At 47.5% G+C, this 25,206-nt stretch overlaps 9 protein-coding genes across 9 annotated transcripts; 6 read left to right on the forward strand and 3 right to left on the reverse strand.

The window, feature by feature from the left end:
* Window positions 1–13: 13 nt before the first annotated feature.
* On the reverse strand, window positions 14–937 carry N7483_002230 (uncharacterized protein; the record flags this gene model as incomplete). Its single annotated transcript, XM_057085667.1, has 1 exon — window positions 14–937. The coding sequence occupies one exon, from the start codon at window positions 935–937 to the stop codon at window positions 14–16; it is 924 nt and encodes a 307-aa protein (XP_056951816.1).
* Window positions 938–2,566: 1,629 nt separating this feature from the next.
* Window positions 2,567–5,986, forward strand: N7483_002231 (putative mRNA-nucleus export ATPase (Elf1); the record flags this gene model as incomplete). The annotated part of the gene is made up of 2 exons (XM_057085668.1): window positions 2,567–5,196; window positions 5,254–5,986. 2 exons carry the CDS (start codon window positions 2,567–2,569, stop codon window positions 5,984–5,986), a joined length of 3,363 nt encoding a protein of 1,120 aa, XP_056951817.1.
* A 2,270-nt stretch (window positions 5,987–8,256) lies between these two features.
* Window positions 8,257–11,545, forward strand: N7483_002232 (beta-glucosidase; the record flags this gene model as incomplete). The annotated part of the gene is made up of 3 exons (XM_057085669.1): window positions 8,257–8,877; window positions 8,933–9,095; window positions 9,153–11,545. The coding sequence occupies 3 exons, from the start codon at window positions 8,257–8,259 to the stop codon at window positions 11,543–11,545; spliced, it is 3,177 nt and encodes a 1,058-aa protein (XP_056951818.1).
* Window positions 11,546–13,112: 1,567 nt separating this feature from the next.
* On the forward strand, window positions 13,113–13,829 carry N7483_002233 (putative IgE-binding protein; the record flags this gene model as incomplete). The annotated part of the gene is made up of 2 exons (XM_057085670.1): window positions 13,113–13,379; window positions 13,440–13,829. The coding sequence occupies 2 exons, from the start codon at window positions 13,113–13,115 to the stop codon at window positions 13,827–13,829; spliced, it is 657 nt and encodes a 218-aa protein (XP_056951819.1).
* A 675-nt stretch (window positions 13,830–14,504) lies between these two features.
* Window positions 14,505–15,398, forward strand: N7483_002234 (phosphotransferase enzyme family protein; the record flags this gene model as incomplete). The annotated part of the gene is made up of 1 exon (XM_057085671.1): window positions 14,505–15,398. The coding sequence occupies one exon, from the start codon at window positions 14,505–14,507 to the stop codon at window positions 15,396–15,398; it is 894 nt and encodes a 297-aa protein (XP_056951820.1).
* A 299-nt stretch (window positions 15,399–15,697) lies between these two features.
* N7483_002235 (uncharacterized protein) lies at window positions 15,698–16,269 on the reverse strand (the record flags this gene model as incomplete). The annotated part of the gene is made up of 2 exons (XM_057085672.1): window positions 15,698–15,877; window positions 15,916–16,269. 2 exons carry the CDS (start codon window positions 16,267–16,269, stop codon window positions 15,698–15,700), a joined length of 534 nt encoding a protein of 177 aa, XP_056951821.1.
* Window positions 16,270–18,142: 1,873 nt separating this feature from the next.
* On the forward strand, window positions 18,143–19,156 carry N7483_002236 (putative short-chain dehydrogenase/reductase family protein; the record flags this gene model as incomplete). The annotated part of the gene is made up of 4 exons (XM_057085673.1): window positions 18,143–18,189; window positions 18,247–18,786; window positions 18,859–19,042; window positions 19,100–19,156. The coding sequence occupies 4 exons, from the start codon at window positions 18,143–18,145 to the stop codon at window positions 19,154–19,156; spliced, it is 828 nt and encodes a 275-aa protein (XP_056951822.1).
* Window positions 19,157–19,726: 570 nt separating this feature from the next.
* N7483_002237 (uncharacterized protein) lies at window positions 19,727–20,149 on the forward strand (the record flags this gene model as incomplete). The annotated part of the gene is made up of 3 exons (XM_057085674.1): window positions 19,727–19,800; window positions 19,871–19,902; window positions 19,980–20,149. The coding sequence occupies 3 exons, from the start codon at window positions 19,727–19,729 to the stop codon at window positions 20,147–20,149; spliced, it is 276 nt and encodes a 91-aa protein (XP_056951823.1).
* Window positions 20,150–20,543: 394 nt separating this feature from the next.
* N7483_002238 (uncharacterized protein) lies at window positions 20,544–22,405 on the reverse strand (the record flags this gene model as incomplete). Its single annotated transcript, XM_057085675.1, has 6 exons — window positions 20,544–21,547; window positions 21,599–21,871; window positions 21,930–21,960; window positions 22,013–22,150; window positions 22,208–22,238; window positions 22,296–22,405. The coding sequence occupies 6 exons, from the start codon at window positions 22,403–22,405 to the stop codon at window positions 20,544–20,546; spliced, it is 1,587 nt and encodes a 528-aa protein (XP_056951824.1).
* Between the last annotated feature and the right edge of the window lie 2,801 nt (window positions 22,406–25,206).

Consider the following 25,206-nt stretch of genomic DNA (forward strand, 5'->3'; position numbering starts at 1 on the left):
ATACATCCAAGGTTCACATCAATGTCCGAGTCGTCGTCGTCTTTTTCGGTCTCACCGAGCACCATGCGCCGAGAGTCACAAGAAGAACCAAAAATAAACCCGAAATTGGCCCAAATAAGATGTTCATGACTTGACCGCACAGATAGATAATAGGAAAGATAAGGTAGGGCGAGCTGGGAAAACTTGAAAGAGGTATCCTCATTCCAGTAAGCAATTTGAACTCAATGGAGGGTCCGAGTTGGATTTGAAATGCAAGACAAAACTGCAAAATGCATTTGATCACTGTTTCAATCATCACTCTTTGATTGGCAGTCATGAACGCACTGGGAACGAGGCTCTCTGAGAATAATTGTGGTTGATCTGGTACGATCTGTATATCTTCTTGAATGTGGTGAGATGGGGCCGGAGGTGTCGTGCCAAGCGCATGGCTGGAATCTTCCACAGTCTCAAGAATCGATGTAAATTGAAATTGAGCAGGCTCAGTACGCGCCTGTATAGCCAGTGGTGAAGGCTCGGGTGGAATGCCAGCGTGTTGAGTGATAGGAGGAACGAATGCGGCCTCGTGGAGTCCATTCCCCAGAGAGTCTAAATCATTTGGAGTATTCTCCTGTATCTCCTCGCGCAACTGCTGATTCTCATCCAATTGTGTATGCCACATCCGGAGCCATTCTGTTCTTCGCCCTTGCTTTTGAAATTCGCTGTTGGCATGTTTCATTTCCCCATGTATAAGGAGGTCAGAAAGCTCTTGAATATAGTTCTCGATCAAATCATGCTCCCAGTCTTGGAAAGTCATGACATGCTGCAAAATATCGTGTGCTTTGTTACTGTCTTTCCGAGCCACGGGGTTGGCACATTGCGTATCCTTCATAGTCTTTGCAAAACATGTCACGCGCTGATCTCTAGCGATGTCAAAGTTTAGGACATCGGATAGCTTCATGGTGGCCTGTGGAATTTGTGGAGATAGTTTGCATAGAATAAAGATGGAGACTAATCTCAGCAAGACGGTTGCCGATTGTGTGCTTTTTGAGGCTAAGAAGCGAGGCTGTGTCGGAATCAATGTATGAAAAATTGCAGTTGCTATATCAATTGGATCATTGCGAGACATCTGGAGGGTATTGACTAGATTAAATAGCATGGTCACTCTGAATATGGGAGCGAGCATTTCGTCTTGCACTAGTAGCTAGCACTAGGAAGCCGACATACCTCAAACTAGGCAACTCAGCCACAACTAGAGCATCGCCACAGGCAGCAACCATACCTCAGGTGTAAATTGGGGCTGGTCTTGCGTGGCTTGCATTATTAGTGCCTAACAAAGGAACAGATTCTGGACTTTTGCATAGGGGTTTCAGTCAGATCAATATGAAGGTGTATGGTTAGCCATTCACAGATCGCCCCAATGTGAGGGAATTCCATGAAGGCTCAGCCTCACTGGAGTACAGCGCGTAATTTAGGCAGGGTATTGGACAACAATCTGAACCGGAATAATTCTTTGTTTCGATTATAGTCATTTCGTCACTGCAATTTTGACTACCTCTTGTTCTTATTAAAACAAGCTTGAAACCTGATAAAAACTTCAATGTTGTTAGTTGCGTGAATTCACCAGTGAAAGAGGGGGAGTCCTTTCCTGTACTTTTGCAAGTCTGCCCGCTATTTTTAGCTCGAAAACTGCAACTAAACATTGGACCTTTCTTAGCGCGAGCTAGAGGAAGATCTGAGCACTGGGAAGCATTTTGGAAATTCGGGCCAAAAATATTTGAGTGTGATAACTTGGAAGGGCAAATAGATTTGTACTGCCAATGCACCTGTTTTAGGATTGCTGAAAAGTGTTGAAGATCAGTTGCATTGGCGACTATCTATTACTAGTATCTATGCTTGTCAGGGAAATTCAGTAACTACTGACTTTCAATATTGGAAGAGACTGCGTGTCGTTCCACTGCCAGCAAGTTGTATTGAATATATTCGAATATAGGACTGTGTAGGACTCGGAGTCAGGACTGTTCATTTGCATACTCCAAGACTCCAAGTTTGTGTAGTTTGCACCTGGATGTTGCATCCTTAATCCCAGAGTTTTGATTGGTGAGTGATAGATGACATAATCATCCCGCAGTTGAATTTTTCATATAATGCCTCAGGCAGAAATACTGATAAGGCTAACCCCATTTGGATTAGTCCGAGCCCATGGCAATAGCAAAGACTCTCATTGGTTAAGACCCGCAGTCGCCGCCCAAACAAAAAAAAATTGTGTGGATAAGCCATAAGCCCATTGCCCCGATGCGCCTCATCTTCTACAATTTCCCCTCCTCCTTTTCCCTCACTCTTTAGATTCAAGTGGATTGGAATATCGACCGCCGTGTCTGGACTTTGTACATTTTCTTCCAGATCGTGCCTGGTACGATTCCCTTGTCTTTCACTCTGATCTTTGTCCTGCTGGCCTCAGGCTATTGAGTCCTTCCACCCCACGTCTTTGTTCGAGGAATAGCCCCGCCAAAAACAACTTGCGCGCAATCTGGTATATTCCAACGCCAGATTCTCAACCCCCCATTGCCTACCTTTGCAACGGGATACCATGCCACACACAGTCTCTTCATCAGAGTCGCCTGCCATGCCGACCATCGTTTCGAAAACCCCCTCCGGCGTTGCCCCCACGTCCGAAGAGATTTCCTCTCTCCTTAACACCGTCTTTAATTCGGAGACCTCGCAGCAGTCCCTCGATGGCTCATATGCTCTGGCGAACCTTCTGATCCAGAGTGTGGGAGTTGCCGGTCTGCTCAACTACAATGTTCTGGCTGAGGCCAAGAAGGCCGCCACCGATAAGAAGAACGGAGCCCGCCGTGAGAGCGCCATGTTGATCATTGGTGCCCTTTTCGAGCGCTTCCCTCGCGAGTTCCCTCTCAGTGAACTCGTGTTCTTGTTGCAAAATGGTGGCATTCTTAATGTCGTTTTGGATTCCCTGGCTGACAAGGGTGCTGTGGTTCGCGATGCCGCGCAGTATGCCCTGGACGCCCTTTTCGGATGTCTGAGCCCCGAGGCCAAGGTCAATGCATTCATCCCAGCCTTGGAGTCATACCTGAGCAAGGGATCTGGAAAATGGCAAGGCTTTGTCGGTGGCTTCAGGATGCTGGAGAAGATGGCAACCAGCGCTCAGATGGGCAATGGATCCAAGGAAGAGGAGAAGGACAAGGATCTGCTCCGTGAGGCGATGGGAAAGACCCTCAAGGAGATGATCCCTGTTGTGGAGTCGGGCATGCACGACCTGAAGGCTGAAGTTGCTAAGCAGGCCATCAAGACCATGACCGCTCTCACTACTCTCCTCTCTAACGACGACGTCGCTCCTCGCATTCCCCTCCTCATCGAGACCATGGAGAAGCCCTCGGCTCAAATTCTGCAGAAGGCTATCCACGCTCTTTCTCAGACCACCTTCGTCGCCATCGTTACTTCCCCCGTTTTGGCCCTCCTGACTCCTCTTCTTGAGCGATCTCTCAACACCCCCACCACCCCTCAAGAGACACTTCGTCAGACTGTTGTGGTCGTGGAGAACCTGACCAAGCTAGTTCACGACCCTGCTGAGGCTCGTACTTTCTTGCCCAAGCTGCAGCCCGGTGTCAAGGGTGTTAAGGACCGCGCCTCTCTTCCCGAGGTCCGTGAGTTGGCTACCCGAGCTTTGAGCGTCATGGACAAGGCCATGAGCGACGAGAACACTGCTTCAGGCTCCATCACCAAGATCACTCCCGAGGATGTCTTATCCATTTTGACTCCCAAGATTCAGGAGCACGGCGGCTTGGTTGGTTATGGCGACGCCACTTTCCACGAACTCGCTAAGATGTTCATTGCTTCCCTGGTCCGCGAGGATGTCAATGTCCGCATGCATGACCGTATTCCCTCATCCATTTCCCCGTACCTGCGCGGTCTGCTGGCAGACGAGCACATTGAGGCCATTGCCACTGCTGTTCAGGCCCACTACATCGAGGAGGACGAGCGGAAATTCGGCAAGCCTATTCCCGATGACCCCAACGAGGTCGAGATTGTGAACGCCGATTTCTCTCTCGCTTACGGTGGTATGCTTCTGTTGTCACACACCAACCTTCGCCTTCTCAAGGGTCACCGCTATGGTCTGTGTGGTCGCAACGGTGCTGGAAAGTCCACTCTGATGCGTAGTATCGCCAACGAAAAGCTGGAGGGCTTCCCCCCTCAGGATGTTGTCCGCACTTGCTTTGTCGAGCACAATCAGGGCGAGGATGCCGACCTGAGCATCTTGGAGTACGTTGCTAAGGACCCTCAGATTGCCGCCGAAGGAATGGAGGCAATCAGCAGCGTTCTTCTGGAGTTCGGTTTCACCGATGGTCCCGAAGGTCGCCAGTCCCAGCCCGTCGGCTCTCTGTCTGGTGGTTGGAAGATGAAGCTGGCTCTTGCTCGTGCTATGTTGCAGAAGGCCGATGTCCTACTCCTGGACGAACCTACTAACCATCTTGACGTTGCCAATGTGAAGTGGCTACAAGAGTACCTCAAGCAGCACACCGACATTACTAGCTTGATCGTCAGTCACGACTCTGGTTTCCTCGATGAGGTCTGCACAGACATCTACCACTACGAGAGCAAGAAGCTCGTCTGCTACCCTGGTAACCTTGCTGCATTCGTCAAGGTCAAGCCTGAAGGCAAGAGCTACTACACTCTGTCTGCTTCCAACGTCCAGTTCAAATTCCCTCCTCCCGGTATCCTGTCTGGTATCAAGTCTCAGACCCGTTCTATCATGCGTATGAGCAATGTCTCTTACCAATACCCTGGTGCTCCCAAGCCCTCTCTGCACGAGGCTTCGCTCTCGCTGTCTCTCTCCTCGCGTGTTGCCATCATTGGTGGAAACGGTGCCGGAAAGTCCACTTTCATTAAGATCTTGACTGGTGAGACCATCCCTTCGTCTGGTAAGGTCGAGAAGCACCCCAACCTGCGTATTGGTTACATCAAGCAGCATGCTTTGGAGCACGTTGAGATGCATCTTGAGAAGACTCCTAGCCAGTACCTGCAGTGGCGTTACGCCAACGGTGATGACCGTGAGGTCTTCCTGAAGCAGACCCGTATCCTGACAGACGCCGACAAGGCTCAGCTGGAGACCCCCATCGACCTGAAGAATGGCAGTGGTCCTCGCCGCATTGAGGCTATCATGGGTCGACAGAAGTGGAAGAAGACCTTCCAGTATGAAATGTAAGTCAATGTTTCATGTGTTGTTCATTGATGGATCGGTTACTAATTTTTGTCTAGTAAATGGATTGGTCTCCTCCCTAAGCACAACACCATGATTTCCCGCGAGACCCTCACTGAGCTTGGTTTCTTCAAGATGGTCCAGGAGTTCGATGATCACGAGGCTTCTCGTGAAGGTCTGGGTTTCCGTGTCCTTGAGCCCAAGACTATCTCCAAGCACTTCGAGGATATCGGTCTTGACCCCGAAATCGCCAACCACAACGAGATTTCCGGTTTGTCTGGTGGTCAGAAGGTCAAGGTCGTGCTCGCTGGTGCCATGTGGAACAACCCCCACTTGCTGGTGCTGGACGAGCCGACTAACTTCTTGGACCGTGACTCTCTTGGTGGTCTGGCCGTTGCTATCCGTGACTTCAAGGGTGGTGTGGTTATGATTTCTCACAACGAAGAGTTCGTCGGTGCTCTCTGCCCCGAGCAGCTGCACATCGCCGACGGCCGTGTCGTCAGCCGAACCAACACTGCCATCAGCCTCGACCGCTTCGAGGACAGCGCCGCCAACACTCCCTCCGCCCCTGGCACTCCTGCCGCTCTTTCCGCTAACACCAGCGCTGCTGCCTCGGCTGTTAACTCTGGAGCTGAGGACCAAGGCGAGCTGAACTTCCGCGCTAAGAAGAAGAAGAAGATGACTCGTGCTCAGATGAAGGATCGTGAGGCCCGTCGTCGTCTGCGTCACATTGAGTGGCTTAACTCTCCTAAGGGTACTCCCAAGCCCGTCGATACTGATGACGAAGAGTAATTGCATGTCTGGCTATTGACCTGGCAAATTGTGATGTGTTATGGGTTTCTATTTTTTTTGCTTCTCTCACGTTCATGTTGTTGATTTCCTTTGCATGCGTGCCTACTTTTAAGGTATTATTGTTTCTGGATTTGCATGGGACTTAGATAGACGGCGCTTTGGAGTTAATCTTTTTTTTTCATTCAAGTCATAAATGGGTAGATATGCATCTTTGCTTGGACTCTAGTCATAAATCTGCTAGCTGTCCCTTGAACAAAAGTCTTTATTGAATATTACGAAGCTGGTTTCTCTTGTTAATGATGATTCATTTGTCCCATACTTGGTATATTGTGCATGTTGTTATGTGCCCATGCTATGCTGTAGTAAAACTTGAATTTGTACCTAGGTAAATTTTGTAGTAAAGCTATTATCAAGCCACTAGTAGACCTCTTTTTCTACTTCAAATGTTGGGTTAGTGGTTCAAGTTTCCGAGTTTCTTCACCGTCTGGCAGAATAATTAGACTCGGAGACCATAGATTTATCAATAGACTATATTTTGCTTTTGTTTATTACATCTACTATTTGAACATGCACATGTGAATATATCCCGCTTTATTTAGCTACTAGTATCTCTGTCAAGGAAGACAAAGGAAACACTATATTGAGGATCATGCAGATCTATTGCCGTATTGTCTACGGGATTCGGCATCAAGTCCGGCCACACATAGAGGGGGATTCCTGTAGGGTCCGACTTACACTCCTCAAGGGTTAGTCGCTGTATCTAAGTGAACCACCCCCTCGTGCTCTCCCCTTAGTATATCTCGCCTAGCCCACAGGTGTCACCCTAATCTGACAAGTTCATTACAATCTCTTACTTCTACTTTAGACATCTGGATATCTATGGGGTTACCAGTTGCCTATATCTAACTATAGTAGTAGCTATCCTTCCCCTCCAGGTATTCATACCTACCTAGTGAAGAGGGGAACCGTTAGGCAGTGTATTCTAGATACACGGGTCGATCCAGCTAGCATGAATGGATAACACGAACCAACATGTACGTTGTGGCCGGACTACCCCGTAGGGGTGGGATGAGAGATGTGTAGGAGTGTGTATTCTAGACTATAACGACGGGCATTCTTGTACGTACAAAGACGGGACTGAAAACATGACAAAACAGAGATGTAACCAAACGGTAATTCTTAGCACGGTACGTGTAGTAGGGGACAGGGTACCCCACTACACTAGGTATAGGTAACCCAGTATGTAACCCAGTAGGTAACCATGCACATGTATAGGTAACCCTGTAGGTACCTAGTTATATACAAAGAGGTGTCAGTCATTATGTAGAACATCCCGAGGTCCCTGTCTGAGAGGATATGGACACATCTAGCCAAGCATTCGCGTGCTGAGGACATACCTCTCCAAATTTCAAATGCTCGCTGCTTTACCGGCGCAGCGTGAGGACTCATAAAAAACAACTTCAAATACCATTTAACTACTGTCCACGGGTCGTGGGGAGGGTATTTCAAACATATAGATTGCCGGCATGGGAGCGAGCATCATACCCAGGTTATGATGTTAGATGCCAGTGGACACCCGAAAAATGATAAATGGACACCGTGACTCTTTTAGGTAGTTAGTTATGACATGATGGAAAATGAACAAATTTACTAGTAGACACTATCTGATTGTAAAAACTTGAACCCCTTTGGAACCATTAGTATTAAATAATCAAACTCCTCATATTGGATTGACAAAACTGTGCATTGTGTTTAACAATCCGTTTAGGCCATCGCTACTTGGGTTATATAGTTCACTACTAAATTGTCATACTGGTTATATAGTTATATTCGGTTTTCAAGTTCATCTGATACTACTAGTAGTAGAAACCTCGAAATCCGGGTCCACAACTGACCTATCCCATCCCATTATTGCAAATTCTGGGTGGCCTGTTGATAAGGAATAAGATAAAATGCAAAATCAGAACATTATCCTCCACCTGGTAGGTTATTTAGATCGTGTACGCATAATGGCGTAATTTGTAAATCGACGTGTTGATCCCACCGGCAGTCAGGTGACCCCGAGCCCCGATTCAAGATCCAGCATATAAAGCTCTCAATTCGTGCAAGAGCATTACAATTCAATCATTTAAAATCATCCTATTCATTGGGTGTTTTATATCCAATGTATTCTGCATATCACTCATAGGCCAATTCTTTCCCCACCGCCAAGAATTCCACCGCGATAGCTAGCACGACCCCGGTGACCCCACAGCTCCGCTCCTAAAAACATGGCGCGTTCAGGATATAAGTCCTTGAAGGACAACCATTCCGATGAGCAGTCTACAGCTGGATCCGATGAGGAACTTGAACCTTTACACCATGCGATCCCCCCGGAACCACGGAACGATGATACAGACACGCCCCTGCAGAGTGACGACGAAGACGACGCCAACTTGAAACTCCTACCTTTACAGCCTAAGGATCGCTCGAGACCCCGTCGATTTCCGCGAAGAACCGAATCCGAGGCTCTTCCATTGAGCGATGTTAGTTCACTTCCCATGGACAATGACGATCCCCACGATGTCGGCATGCGCATTGAGCAGCTGCTTCACAAAGACCAAAAGGAGAGGAGGTTGTTGGCCGAGTCATTCAATGTCGATCTCGAAGATGCAGAATCAACGCATGTCCTCAGTGATGTCGATAGCGACGACTATGGATACCCGGCGCATAAGGACCCCTATACCGATGGTGGACAAAATCGCAACCTCAGATCCAAAATCCAGGCCGTGGTACACCGACGACCGTGGTGGCAAATATTTCTCTTCCTGGCAGGAGGAGTAGGCTTAATGTGGTTAGCTGCTAAGGGCTTGCGATGGACGATGGGCAGCTCTGAGTCATTAGCAGAATTCGTAAGTGGTTCCTCATTCCATGATGGGGCCATTATGGAGCTAACTTGACTAATAGTCCTCTGTACCTTGGTACCCGACTCCCCTGGGAGGTACGGATGCAGCATGGCAAGAGAGCTATGAAAAGGCATCCGATATCGTCCAGCGGATGAGTATCACAGAGAAGGTGAATGTCACTACGGGAACCGGTTGGATGATGGGCTTGTGCGTTGGAAATACTGGTAAATTATATTTTCCTCTTCTTTGGCTTGAGAAAATCCTCTGACAATGAATACCAGGTCCCGCTTCGTCCGTAGGCTTCCCATCACTCTGCCTACAAGATGGTCCGCTAGGTCTTCGATATGCCGATAATATCACCGCTTTTCCAGCTGGCATCACAACTGGCGCGACATGGAATCGTGAGTTAATGCGGGCACGGGGAATTGCGCTCGGTCGGGAAGCTCGTCTTAAGGGGGTGAATGTGATACTTGGACCTTCCATGGGTGCATTGGGAATGATGCCTGCTGGTGGTCGCAATTGGGAGTCGTTTGGGTCGGACCCCGTTCTGCAAGCTGTAGCAGCGTCAGAGACAATCCGAGGAATTCAGAGAAATGGTGTGATGGCAACTGCCAAGCACTTTGTTTTAAATGAACAAGAACATTTTCGCCAATCCTTCGAATGGGGTATTCCAACAGCATCGTCATCCAACATTGATGATCGTGCATTACACGAGGTCTTCGTTTGGCCATTCGCCGAGAGCGTTCGAGCAGATGTAGCGAGTGTCATGTGTGCTTACCAAATGGTGAACAACAGCTATTCCTGCGAGAACAGCAAGTTACTCAATGGGATTCTGAAGGATGAACTTGGCTTCCAAGGATTTGTACAGTCTGACTGGCTTGCCCAGCGCTCTGGTGTGCAAAGTGCGTTGAGTGGTCTCGACATGAGCATGCCAGGAGATGGGTTGCGCTGGACAGACGGCGATGCACTTTGGGGTCCTCATTTAACACGGGCCGCACTGAATAGCTCGGTTCCTATGGAGCGACTGAATGATATGGTTACTCGTATCATCGCGGCCTACTACCACTTCCGACAGGACACATGGGATGAAGAGCCAACACAGGGTAAAGTTGGCCCCAACTTCTCCTCTTGGACCCACGATAGGAATGGGAGTCTTCACCCTGGGAGCCCGGACGATGAAACCAATGAGATTGTGAACTACTATGTCGATGCCCAGGGTAAGGATCCTCAATCACATGGCAACATCGCTCGCAAAGTAGCGGCCGAGGGTACTATACTTCTAAAGAACACCGAGAATACTCTGCCACTGTCGCGCACCGTCTCAGGGTCCACTGGAAAGTACCGTGTTGGTGTTTACGGTGAAGATGCTGGGCCCGGTCAAGGACCCAATATCTGTGCTGATCGCGGCTGTAACCAAGGAACCTTAGCTTCTGGCTGGGGGAGTGGTGCGGTTGATTTTCCATATCTAGTCAGCCCGTGGGAAGCCCTTCAGTCTGCTTGGCCGTCCGACTCAGTAGATATACGTGGCCATTTGACCAATAATGTCGCAGTGCAGGACTTACTGGATCGGGATCTATGCATTGTTTTTGCCAATGCTGATGGCGGCGAAGGCTTCATTAAGAATGACGGCATCGACGGAGATCGCAATGATCTTTATTTGCAACGGAATGGCTCTGCCTTGATTGAAGGAGTGGCTCAGTACTGCGGCAAAACTGTGGTCGTCGTGCATTCAATTGGTCCTGTCATTCTTGACTCTTGGATTGATCTTCCAAGCGTACACGCTGTCTTGTATGGCAATCTTCCGGGTCAGGAGAGTGGCAACGCCCTTCTGGACGTTCTCTTCGGCGATGTCGATGCTAGCGGACGTCTACCATACACTATTGGACGTTCACTAGAAGACTACGGACCTGGAGCACAGATAGTGTACCAATCCGACGACCTCGTGCCACAGGTGAATCTTCACCAGGGTCTCTATGTCGACTACAGATATTTTGACAAGTACAATATCACGCCGCACTTTGAATTCGGCTTTGGACTGTCATATACGACCTTTGAGTTTGTTTCGATAGACGTCCAGCCCCTGCAAGAAAAGTCACGGCTACCTAAAAAGCGACCTGAAAACGTGATCGACCCGCCAAAATATACGGACAGACCTGAGAGCCCTTCATCGTCTCTCTTCCCCTCTGATTTCAAGATCCTTCGCAAATACATCTATCCATATCTCGCCTCTGAAGATGGTACCGAACCCGGTTCTTACCCCTATCCAGATGGATATGACAGGAAACAGTCCCCATCTGCTGCAGGCGGCGGACCCGGAGGAAACCCATACCTTTACGAGCCCATGCTAGAGCTTTCTGTGGAGATCAAGAACACAGGCACCAGATCTGGAAAACAGGTTATTCAGATATACGTCTCCTTCCCCACTGATGTCGTCGAAAGTCGAGGACTAGGCAGGGGCGTCGAGTCAATTGAGTTTCCCAATCGGGTTCTACGCAACTTTGAAAAAGTATCTCTTGATCCTGGCGAGACGAGGATAGTTAATATGACTTTGACTCGAAAGGATCTGAGCTACTGGAGTGTTCGGGCTCAGAACTGGGTGCTTCCCACGGACAATACGTTCCGTATCTGGGCGGGAAGTAGCTCGAGGGATCTCCCTTTGATGGTTGAATTCTAGGTGCTTGTGTTCTTGCGTTCTTGCTTGTGAATATTAGCGCTACCTTGTATTATTTCTACTGGCTGTGTTTATGAGTCCGGAATATTGGTAATTGTAATAGGATAGAATTTTTGCTTCGGTTGTTTCACACTATGTCTTTCTAGCGCTGGAGGCAATCTAGGAAGGGATAGTCTTCTCCTACTACGTGCATGCTTCTTTCTACTGTACCAGTAGTTGGCAGAGAGCTATTTCTGCATTGACCAGTTTAGGTGTGGGTCGATGCGCTCATAATAATAGTCGAAAACTGACCACCATCTTTCGACTGCGCCTCATTTGGGTGTCTTCATCAACTTGGATCGTTGTCTGGCAGGTATTGTGGCGGTGCGAGCATTGACTCCTTTCCACTCCACCGTAGCGGAGTCCCTGGATGATCACCTCGTTTTCATGTCACAGATTGATTCTTGTTTACTATTCATTCCCACTTGAACGGCAAAAGTGCTCCAAGGATCATCAAATGTTCCACTCTTCACTCGTATCCGTCACTATGACAGTCACCATAACATGCATGGCGAATTCATAGGATATTAATTCTTTCCGAGGACGATTGGAAGCATTCTCCTTGGTGCCGAATCTGGTGTCAACCCCGACTTGACTGAGACATGGTGGATCCCATGGAGACTCTCCGTCCACGGCTAAATTCAACATTGCTTCCGACAGTTGCCTTGAGCCATGGTACCCAAGAATAGAACTGATTGATTTTTTACTACTCCGTACCTGCTGTGCTGCTGCCCCGCAGACCTTTCAAGACTGTCGTCGATCCCTCATATTGTCTTCTCTTAACTTGATTTCTCTGAAACGACCCACCTGTCAGGGTATTCACTTGGACCGCGAGTAGGCGATCGCCGACAAGATAACCGCACAATTGGGGTTACTTTTTGCTGCCTCGGCAAGCCCTCATAGCTACTATGAGGTAGAGAACAGCGTTTCTCAATTGAGCAATATTGAACGCATCTCATCAGCCCAAAAAACCAGACGTTATCAGTGTAATCTTGCTCAAGCCTCTTCAAACCCTTGGTTGTGGCTGTCGATCACTTCCATTTCGTGGTGGAGATTCTGCATCATGTTTCAGACACTAATCCTCCCAATAGGCTTCTCCGGTTCCTGAAGACCCTGAATTGGAACCATAATTATTCTGAATAGGCAACGACGAAGCAATTATCATTGGCTCTCATCGCTGCTAGCCCGAAATTATTCCTATCAGGGGCATCCCGATGGAGTTTATGTATGTGCCACTGACTGCAGAGTGGAGCTCGCCTCCGAGATACTGTGTGCTAAGCTTAACCCGACCGACTATGATATAATTTTGTTTCTCTTCCAATATTTGATGGTAAGGTCGCAGCCAAGCACGTCCTGTGCCGATCAAGAAACCCTGGACGGCACATGGGAAATATTCTATCAGTGGAGATGTTCCACTTCCTACTAGCATATAAGACCTGCTTGCTCTCCCCATGATCCTCCATTTGCATACACTATCAATACTATACTATTCATCACTCCTACATTCGCTATAACTTACCATTCTGTCAAAATGAAGGTTTCTGCTCTTCTGTCCCTCGTTCCTCTCGTCGCAGCCCTCCCAGGCTCGCACGTTAGCACCACCAAGACTAAGGATGTCAACGGTGCCTTTGGCATCACTGCCGCTCGCTCTGGCTCGCCTATTCACTTCCTTCCTCTGACTGCCTCCGGCTCTCACTTCTATCTCGGTGGCCAAACCTCCACATACTGCCCCAGCGAGGTTGTCCCCGGCTGCTTCAGCCGCACCAACAGCACCATTATCTACGGCCAGGGTGCTTTGGTAAGCTTGGAATCCGACTGCATCCACCTTTCAAAATTTAAAACTAACATATAGCTTTAGGATGTGGCTGTCCCCGGTGGTCAGGCCATCTACGTTGACCCATCCGGTGCACTGAGCTTCACTACTCCTCACTCCGGTTACATTCCTGCCGGTTCTTCTTCCGGTCCCTTCACATACGTCCCAGGCAGCTCGAGCAACCCCCTGGGTTCTTGGACTTACTCTGGTCAAGGCGCCTCGGGATTCATGGCTTGCCCTGTCCCTGCTTCTAACTCTACTCGCTCTGCTGCGGCCCGCCGTGCCGCCGCTGCCGCCGCTCCTACTTGGCAGGTGTTCGCTGCTCAGCAGAATGCTACTGTTCCCACAGGTAACCTTGGTGACTGTCTTGGCTTTGATGCTTTGGCTGTTGGTGTGAATGTCTCTTCTAGCAATGTTGCTTGGGAGTACATCTAAGTGGTTGCCCCGGCTGGGTCTCTCGGGCTTTTGTCAACCTGGCAGCTGACCAGCCACCTGGAACTCTATTGAGTACCGGACTGTCTCGATGGGTCTTTACCATTGATTGAAGGACTTTATAGTTTGATAGATTGTACATTTTGATCTCGTGACGCAAACGAGATGGGCTACTGTCATTTATACCGTTGCATGTACATTCACTCTTTTATGATGCAGCCAATTGATACTTTATTTACTTCATGTCAGACTGGGGAGTTGAAACCTGAGAGTGTTCGAAAATGATATAAATTTCGGGTGTTTCAGGCAAAGTACCCCAGCATAAGGGCAATTGCCAACTGGGGACCACATCAGATGTAAGTAGCCAGTAAGCGACAACCCTAACCAGTTGTGGAAGAAAAGGCTGAAAACTATGACAGTTCTGAAATAGAGTGTTCAGTTCTGGAGGGTTAAAATAAGTGTATTAGGGCGATCGAATTTCTTGCTACGGAAAGGAAGCGCGGGCGGTGTGAATGTGGATGAGGGGAAGATACGCGGTGGGCTACAGCCTACATCTACTTGAGTCACCAGACTCACCACAGTCGTTATCGATAATTCGCAATCTCCTACACCTCATCTTCCTTCTTTTCATCTAATAATCAACATCTCCATATATTCTCCCAATTCCTACTTTTCACAATGTGGAAACCAGTAGATGTCCCCTTTCAAAACCCATCACAACCGCTACCTACTCTACCAACAACAGATGAAATACGCGCCTGCACCAATGTGTTATGGGAAACACAGGCCTCAAAGATTGTGGCCTTAAACGATGAAATTGTTGTGAAATTCGGAACTTGCGTCGACATCAGAGAAGGCCAAGCTTTGGTTTATCTTGAACGATACGTCCCAGAAGTTCCCGCTCCGCGTCTATACGCGATGTACTATCCAGATGACTCTAAACAACTTTTTCTGATCATACAACGCGCCCCTGGAGTTCAGCTAAATGATGTCTGGCCATCACTGGAACCCTCTGAGAAAGACGACATTATTACAAAACTCGAACGAATATTCGACACTCTGCGCAAAGCTGAGTGTCCTTGGCCTGGCTTTTTTGGAGGGTTGGATGGAGGTGGCATACCCCATTATCTCTTCTATAGCCAACATGGTGATAAGAAGTTTTTGGGGCCTTTCTCTGGTGAACCTGCTCTTGTTGCAGGCCTTGTTGGCAATTATAGAGCTTTGGTTGACCGCAATAACCATCCAGACTACAAGGCACGCTTTTATGAAAAATACTTCGGGCGTGTTCTGAAGGGTCACCGGCCTACGTTGACACATGGGGATGTTCAGCAAAAGAATATTATTGTTGCTGAGAATGGTCGCAATGATCAAGGTGGACGATCGTTTGATATTGTACTGGTTGATTGGGAGAATTCAGGCTGGCTTCCTGAATTTTGGGAATTCTTTTGTGCCTCCGACCGGTTTGTTCTTCAGTGGGATGAGGACTGGTCATGGCGAGTCCAGGATTTCCTTGAAGTATTGCCTGCTGAAGTAGCCATGATGCAACTGATTGATACGGAATTAGGATATTGATGTATTATAACGACAGTAATGAAACAAAACAAAAGATGAGATTCAGAACTGATACAAATCTGTTTATAATTTCTTTTTGTCCTCTATGAGTTTCTGGAATGTATATCAGACTATGTAAGCTGGGGAAGCCTTCAAGTTCAAGTTGGAATCATGATCTGGTTTAAGTCTGATACTAGTACTAATAATACCACTGCCAATGGTTGCAGGTAGAAGGGGGTTGTAAAGAGGGCTCTCCTAATTCTTTCCCTCTCCACGCTGCATGGGCCTCATCATCCGCACCCTGTGGATAACTCGATATGTCAAATTGAGCTATGCAAGACTCCTTCACTTCGCAACTTCGGAATCGCAAGCTCATGTGTCCATTCATTGCACTTCATGATAGGTCGTCGTTCTTCGCCTGGTCCGTAAAGGTCCCCATTCTGTTTCGTCCAAGTGAGTTTATTCCGCTTAGCTGGATCCTTGCTCCAAAAGTCAAGTCCCTGTTGTTTGGTCGGTCGGGGCAAGGCTTCTAAGATACCCTTATTTTTGGATAATCATCTTTATGAATCCATCCGATATGTGTAGTCCTGTGAAAGTACTTGGATGCTGCAGGAACGTAATTTTCTTTCACTTCGAACCGCATCCCGTTCCTGGCGATGATGTCGCCGGTGACGTGAAATTGCTCTCCTTGGAGAGAACCCGTGTCTCGTTCAACGAAAATTCCTGTGTGGTATCGCTTTGGAGGATCCAGGGGATCGTAGGCCACTTTGTCGAACTCTGGTGTGTAGACTTTGTACCACAGATCCGAGTTCCCTTCACGAGTGCGGGGGCCGGATGCTGTCGGTGTCGCCCCAACTGCTGACCTTTGTTCTAGAGAGGTATCTCTCTCCATGACGATAAAACGAGCCCGTTTGGAACTGCCAGGTCTCTCTTTGATGGAAACGTTTGGTATTGAAGCCTGGATGTAAGAGCGCAGGGTTGATGAAGGAGGCCAGAGTATGTCAAAGTATCCGACCGAACAGTGGAAGTTTGGGTATTTCAGTCAATATAAGACGATGAATCGTGATCTTTTTTTCGGAACCGAAATTATATAATTTGCTCATTGGGGAAAGGAAGTCTGTGGAAAGATTGCCAGTGTTGACGTGGGAGAAAGAAGAAGCTACGTGGGGTGGGGTGAGAGCTACGTCTACCTGCTCAATGTTAGGTACTTGCAGGGGTCCTGATAGTCAGGTGCCATCCGACTGCTGTTAACACTCACTTACTATATAATATTCCTTTTATCAAAAGGAAAATCCCATGTTTCCTGACTTAGATTTTTGTAAAGTGATTGAAGTATCGTAACGACCGACACAACTGAGTTAAACAATTGGACGACGCTCTCGGAGAACATACCCCGGCTGCATGTCGTATATGAAGTATAGTCCGTGGGGCTGCCATAGTAGGCCCAATCGCGAGGAAATGCTTAGCGCTGGTGACCATTCTTTTCATCGCTCCAAATGTGCAGTATGACATTGGAATTTCATCTTAAGCTTTTTAACGGGGTTGTTTAGTAGATGTTTGTGTATGGAGCACGCAGTCTTGGTACTCAATGGACTCAAGGGTTGCGATCATTCCTACTAGTAGCAGAAGTGGCTATTTGCCAGACGACCAGTCGCATTTTCAGACTGTAGTAATTCAGTCGAGTTTGCAATTCGAGTAGTTTCTCAGAGAGTAGCAATTTAATTGTAACACTGAATAATGTTACGGGTGATTTCAAGTTCTTTTCTAGATTCTATCTCTCAAGTGCTAGTTGTCTTTCTACTTTGCCAAAGAAGTACTCGTAAGTGCTTATACTGTCTGTGAACCCATAGAACCTGAGCCCTGAAGATCTTCAGTTTCCCAAAAAATTGAATCTATACCTATATCAGTGACTCGGAGGATCGGTGGAGCTTAGTAGACGAATGGGCTCCACTTAGTGGGGTTATGGACAGTTCGATTATTACGTAGTATGCTTAATCCTCAAATAGCATATACAACACCGATATCCAATGGATATTGGCATATAGAACACTGAAGAGCTGAAACTGTTCATAATAATGTAAATTATCGTTATCCCTCAAATAATTCCATATATCGCCGGTATATACGCACACAGAAGACGAGATCGGTTATAGACTCGGAACTCAAAGGACCCACTGGCATTCAGGAACACTCGAGTTCAAATATTAAAACATTCATGAAAAATCTCACATGGATGAGAAGTAGGGAACCAAATAAACCCCATGAAATCCTAGAGCAGGTCACATTCGGAACCAGTGTAATTGCTCGAGTGAGATATGCGTAGCAGATCATCACCAATATATGGAGGATTGCGTATCCGGGATAGTTGGAAGATTCTTATAAATGGATCTCCAATCAATCCCACAATTGCCAATTGACACTGAGAGAATGTGATATTCTTGAAGAACTTGAAAGCACAATGATATTGGAACTTCAAGTTCAAGTTGTTTATCACGGCGCTCTGAGATAAGATAGCGCGCACCGCGGTCTCGGTCCGCCGACACCGCCTTTTAGCATTCCATGCCCCGCGTATACAGCTCGATCGGTCTGTAAGTGAGCTTGATTCATTCAACTATCTGATAAAGTGAGTGTGTCTGTGCAAATTCCGCAAGAATATAAGGACAGCAATACCGCCAATTCCTTTGAAAACAGTCCAGTTCTGTCCTCTTCCCTGACCACCCGTTAACACCCACCTGTTACACAGTTCCTACTCCATATCATTCACAATGGGCCGTCTCCAAGGAAAGAACGCTATTATCACCGGTGCCGCAGGGTAAGGGACTACAACCTACACTTGCATCCAAGACTTTGTTGTTAATAATGTATGCAGTGGCATCGGTCTCGAAACCACCATCCTCTTTGCCCGCGAGGGTGCCAACGTCCTCATGGCTGATATTTCCGAGCCCGCACTGGCTAAGGCCCTCGCCAAGGTCAAGAAGGTTGTGCCCAACGCACTCCGTATTGAGACTATCCGCTGCGATGTATCCAAGGAAGCCGACGTCCAGGCTTTGGTCGAGTCCCAGGATAGCTGGGGCGGTGTGGATGTGATGTTCAACAATGCAGGCATCATGCACGCAGACGATGCCGACGCGGTCGATACACCCGAGAAGATCTGGGATCTGACACAAAGCATTAATGTTAAGGGTGTTTGGTTTGGCTGCAAGCATGCTGTGCAGAGCTTGCGTCGGAATAAGAAGACCTCGGGTAGCATTATCAACACAGCTAGCTTTGTGGCACTTATGGGTGCTGCTACACCTCAGTTGGCTTACACTGCTAGCAAGGGTGCTGTCTTGGCTCTTACTCGTGAGCTGGCTGTTGTTCATGCTCGTGAGGGATTCCGATTCAACTCCCTCTGCCCTGGTCCTCTCAAGTATGTATTTCCATATCTGCTATGCGTGGACTGCGATGGACCATTTTTGCTGACTGGGTTCTTTCTCTGTAGCACTCCTCTTCTTCAGGACTGGTTGGGTGATGACCAGGCTAAGCGATTCCGTCGCGAGGTACACTTCCCCAGTGGTCGATTCGGCGAGGCTATTGAGCAGGCTCAAGCTGTGCTGTTCTTGGCTAGTGATGAGAGCAGCTTCGTTAACGGTACCGACTTTGTCGTTGACGGTGGTCTGAGCAAGGTATGTGTTGATGTTCAGAGAAGTGAGATTTGAATTAGTGCTGACGCTAGGCTACAGGCATATGTGACTCCGGAGGGACCGGCTGCCGCTGCGCCCAAGAACCTTGGACAGTAGTGTGATGGATTAAAGATACCGTTATTATAATTGCAGCATGATGTTATGGATGAGTAATGTGATTCCTTTCCTTTTTTTGGAGCTATACAGAGAAAGTCCACTGTGGCGAATTGACGATTAAATTGAAGAGGCAAGGATCGCATGTTGGTTTGGCGTATCGTATCTGTGACCTCGGGGGACTGTGCACCGTGGGGATGAACATGAGTTTTAACTCGCAACATGCGATTATACTCCCTGATATTCCCGACTAAGGAAGAAAATCTTGATCAGATTTTATGAAGATCCCAATCATGCAACATTGTATGATTGACCCATGGTCCATATATCAAAAAAAGTCATGGTATGATTTCATTTTAGCGTCGTAATCTACGTAAATTGGTTCTCCACGTCATGCAATCCCCGCATTCTCACATCTCCCGCATTCCATACCCGGCGATCTTTCAATTCCGCTAGTCCGACTCTTTCACACGCGCCACATTACTGATTCCAACCCCCCCTGAACCCTTTAAACTTCTAAACTTCCACCTTCAAATACAATCAATATAATCCATATCTCCTTCTATCTCCATCATGTCCCAGTACGCCTTCCCAGGCACGAACAAGTCATACAGAAACCACCCGAGCGGCCCGAGCTTCAAGCCGAGGTACGGTCGTTGGTAAGAATTAGCCCCTTAATTCGTCTATGAAGGGAAAACACTAACTCTATGGTCCTAGGTATCTTCCTCTCGTCGCAGCAATAGGTCTCGGTACGCATGCTCCATAAAGATCACTCATCCGAGTTCTCCCGTGGGTAAGAAGTGTGGTACTAACTGCTCCTGGATAGGATTTGCAGGATATAATTATTACAATAAAGCGACCGCGCGACGCGAACAAATGCTCCGCGATGAAGAAAAGCGACTAGCGTTGAATCGTCAGCTTATGGATGCCTATGGGAGCAAGGAGAGCCTAGAGGATATGCAACAAGCGCTCGATGCATATCACCAACGAGCATGAGCGCCATACTCCTCATATACGAGATTTTTTTTTTTCAATCGCCGCGCTGGTCGAAGTGAATGAAACAGTCTTTTGATACATACTACGGAGTTTGGGTCTGGATTTTCATTGGGTTGGAGTTGCGTGCTGGATCATTACAGTGGGACGGTTACCCATTTCTTTTGTGCTATCACCCTTCAACCTTACCTTCTTTATTCATTTTTCATATCTTATCTCATACAACTCAATGAGATTGTCAAATTTAATGGATTTATCCTATTGATACTTCGTACATTTCACTCGGATGATGATTCAACCGCTTAACCGAGCTAACCCGAGCGCCTAGCTAGCACGGATGCTTTGAGCGGCTAATCTTATACAGATCCACAATCTTCACGGAAGTCTCCATAGCAATCTAACTGCTGGAGTAAAAACTACTAACAGGCCATCCGTCAAAGACACTATAATCCGCCAATGGCGAGGATCCATACAACTTCTCATAATGGCGGAGATTACCGCAAGCTTCGCTCGTGCTAGTGATATTGGCACACTCGTCATTCAACAGAGCCGCAATCTGCTCTCCGGCGTTCCGGCCCTCGAACCAAGCTCCGTGCAGGAAACCAAAGTATTGTGCGCTGGTAGCTTCACCCGCGAACCAGAGGCGGTTGACATTCGCGCGGAAATTCTCATGCATCTCTAGGGTTGTCGCTGCGGGCCAGTTTGAATAACTGCCGTATGCCCAAGGTGTAGTGCTCCATCGCGGGTACATGAAAGCTGTGGGCTCAGGAATGTCGATGTTTGGATACATCTCCCGTAGGACCTTCATGACTTCTTCTTTGGTCTGTTCGTCTGTTTGCCTCTCTGCGCGGTACGCTTGCTCGCCTACGACGGTTACGAAAATGATGTTGGACCCCGGGATGAAGCCGGGCGTGGACAGTGATTGCCAAACGGGATAGTAACCGCGGGTTGTTGGAGATGCGTAGAGGAAGAACTGGGTGTCCTTGGGCCAGAAGGTTTCGTTAAATTGCAGGAAGATTTTGGTGTAGGTACCCATGTGGAATTTCTCAATTGAGGTTTTCTTCCAGTCTGGCAGATCTGGCGTAAAGTTGATCGTTTCACTTTGGAGAACGCCCAGGGAAAATGTACAGACGGCATATGCTGCTGATATGCAACTACCATCATCCTTATAAACGGTGACGCCGTCGTCGGCATGACTGATCTTCGTAATGCGGGAGTTCAAGTGTACTCGAGGGTCATCTTTCTTCAGGAATATAGAGGCTTCTCCGGTGATGATTCGGCTATAGCCGCGCTGGTCCCAGACGTAGTTGTTTTCATCGCTGAATTGATTGAATGTCAAATTGTTGCCGGCAACACCGAAAACCAGCGAGCTCTGTTCGGGGGAGGAGGCATCTTCCCAGTCTATAAAATGTTGGTCTAGATCAGCAAGGAATTTTACACATGATGACTTACCCCATTCCCACCACTCGACAGCTTGGGCAGTCATATCATCTCGCTTGGGCTTCCATCCGGCTAATGAAAAGCCAGAGCGGACTGTCATATCCTGATAGTTCGCCTTGAGGATAGTTCCAGCCAGATCTGAGGTGGTGTCATACTTGGTTTTGTACTTGTCGAAGAGTGAGGAGTAGTCGGTATAGCCGGTCTCATTGTATGTGCGAATTGAGCTGTAATTAGAATAGGTGTTATTCAGGCCCCATTTCTTTACGAATGTCCAAATGGGATTCTCTGGGTATGATATTAGTCGAGTTCTGTAAGCGAAAACTACCGGAAAGGTCTGTCTTACCTGGTCCCTCGGGCGATCCCAGTCCTTGCACCTATTACGCAACATATCAGCCCTTGTTCTTCCGTTGTGAGAGTGAAACATACCCAGTTAGCGCCCAGCTCCACGGTATAAGGATCGCCATTCTCATCTTGACCAAAATTTGTATGATGAACGCGCCCTCCAAGCTTGTCTTGGTACTCAATGATTACAAAATCATGCACCGATGAGTTCGAGAGTGCTTGCTATACGCTTTTGTGAGTACCGCGCCGATAATGGCAAGAGAAGCGGAAGATACGTACTGCTGCAGCAACTCCGGCCATACCACCGCCACTGAAGGGTTGGCCGTTAGCACCAATATAGAGTCTATAATCACAAATGGTGACTCACAGAATGGCTACTGTCGTCTCGGTGCACCGAGTATCATCGCGAGCCTTCGATACAGCTGCAAAGCAGCTTTTAACGGCAAATGCTGCAGCAAGAAGCCGCTTAGAATACATAGCAAAAAAAGGAAAAACTGTGGGAGGGGGAACAAGCTATGTGCGGCGATGGTATGAGGAACTTGAAGGACTCGGAAGGAAGGAAGTCCACTGAGGTGTGTCACAGTAGTGTGTGCTACATAGTATCTATAGGCAGGCACACTTCCCGGTTCAGACCACTACCCCTACTAGTAGTCCAATACAAATATGAATCCTTTTATGCACATATGACAATCCAGGTACTTATAATGTCAAAGGTCTAAATCTTGTATACTCTGGTAGTAATTCATCTTTTGCAAAGCACCGTACAAAATGTTTTAAATAAAGTCCCAAAAAATCAAGAGTAACATGTAAAACGTCCACATTTCAAGCGTCCCTTTCCAGCACATCTACCTTGAAGTTTGCCTACCGATTTGCTAGACCAATTCAGAGGTGTCATGATTTTGCCGTCCAGTGCCTTATTTCTTCGAATCGTGCCGAATTATGATCTGGTCATGACTTTGCTTATCATCTAATAATAAAGCCGAATGGCCTCTGGGAAACCCTTCCATTTTCTCACCCATAATGTCTGTATCACGACGTAGTAATAATCCTACTATCATATAGTTAGCCACATGACTATATGCCAATTTCTAATCTCAATTGACTCCTGTTAACGTGCCTTTCACATCCTGTCAAGTATTTCCTTCACAAACTCAGAGGGATCAGGCTCATCCCAGTACTTTGTCTGTATCCGTGGATAAAATTCGCCATTCTGGCCAAAATACAATTTGTGTTGTCCCCCATTGCCCCAGGTCTCTCGTAGATGCTGTTCAACGCGCCTAACGCGCTGCACGATGATAAAATGTTTTCCTTTTCTGAATACCATCCTGCCAGGGTTCTCTGGCCCCGGAATTTCACCAACACTGTTGAATCCATCCTGGACGAGGAAATTTGTTACCAGCGACAGGGGCTGCTCCGCGTCCTGACGCTGGTGTATCACCAGTGACTTTCCCCGTCGGCCAAGGAGTCCATGCCGGCAATCTATATGGTTCAAATACCCTCCAAATACCCTGACCACGACGGTAGTTTAACGGTATTTGGGGAAATGCGGTATTTGAAGGGTATTTGAAGGGTATTTGAAGGGTATTTGAACTTGATTTCTATATTAAAAGAATTATTTACCTGGTGCTACTTCTGTCCTATTCTACTTATTTATTCTACGCCTCTTGAATTTTTTATTTTTTTTTACTTTACGTGTTTATCTATATGTTTACTCTATACAGTTATTTTCGAAATCGGCTTGACCGATAAACACTCGAACACTCTTTTCTGGCCCCACTGCCAAGACCTGAGCGCAGATCATTAATTTGGCGGGTCGTGGGAAATTAAGGACCGCTGTAAAATGCTGCCTGTATGATATTGTATATTCTGATATAACATTACAAAATAGGTAAAAGACTACTATGGAAGCAGATATGATTGTGTGCGGTCATGCGTAGAGGCAATAATGGCATGTTATAGAATATTATAGAATCGCGTGGGGATTGGTTACAGATATGATGTCATTAAGTGGCAATGTAATTCCCCATAAATCATTTAATAGGGCCTTTTTTTGTCCAAAGAAATAAAATAATGTGAAGAGTAAAATTGTGTAAGGTATTTGTTGTTAATAGAATTCAGTGCTCTTTAAGGAAATCTGATAGCTTAGGAGAATCAAAAGTAAATGATAGCACCCGTCCTGAAGCACAACCGAGACATATTAACGATCGTGACGCACCAAAGGTTCGTGGCCGGCACTCTGGAGGCAACCGTAGCAGATTATGCGAGTTCCAAGTGATGCATGTACCATCTGAACTCATACTATATTCTTTAAATCGCGGCATGTCGGGGTCAGTGTTGCTTGGTCCTTCCTCTGAAAGTAAAGATAAACAAAGCATGCCAATACGAGTTTCAAGGTATGAGTTGGTGATGTCAAATGATTTTAGATTGATGGTATTGTTGACCTGAAGGGTCTGCAGACACTGCCCGCTGCTGGCATCCCACACCTTGACAGTCTTATCATATGAGGTAGAGGCGAGCAGCTTCGAGTTATGTGAGAAGACGACCGAGTAGATCCAGGCGCTATGGCCCTCAAGGGTCTGCAGGCACTGCCCGCTACTGGCATCCCACACCTTGATAGTGCAATCACCTGAGGCAGAGGCAAGGAGCTTTGAGTCATGTGAGAAGATGACCGAGTTGACCCAGGCGCTATGGCCATTAAGGGTCTGTAGGCACTGCCCGCTGTTGGCATCCCATACCTTAACAGTCTTATCGCCTGAGGCAGAGGCGAGGAGCTTTGAGTCATGCGAGAAGACGACCGAGTTGACTGAGGCGCCATGGCCCTCGAGGGTCTGCAAGCATGCACTCCAATCTTCCTCCATGGTTGGTTGACTATTTATCCAATCTGGCTTTTGTGATTCAAATTGCATCCTCGTCATGATGCCTGTCGGGCTAAATACTAGCCCGGAAGCGTTTACTTGAAGTGGCTGCTCCTCAATAGCTGTTTTGTGGTATAGGATAAACCGACATGCATCTCTGACTCTTTTAATCAACTGTGCGTCCTCCGTCGTTGTCTAATATAATTAGGTCAACATGTTTCCATGATCGCACTTAGGGAAACAGACCTTCAGCAAACCCTCGAGCTTCACCATAGAAGCTACTCCATCGGATACGCTTCTTGATAGGCTAAGAGCCTCAAGCCAATGAAGGTAGTCCTGGCGCAAGAATAAACCCACTGAGCCACTATCCTGAAGGTCGTCTTTTGTTTTTTTCGCTAGAGGCGTATTGCTTTAAGTGATCTA

This window comes from Penicillium malachiteum (genome assembly GCF_028827825.1).
Source record: "Penicillium malachiteum strain IBT 17515 chromosome Unknown utg000001l:1.0-8184562.0:1.0-8186909.0, whole genome shotgun sequence".
Taxonomy (NCBI): domain Eukaryota; kingdom Fungi; phylum Ascomycota; class Eurotiomycetes; order Eurotiales; family Aspergillaceae; genus Penicillium; species Penicillium malachiteum.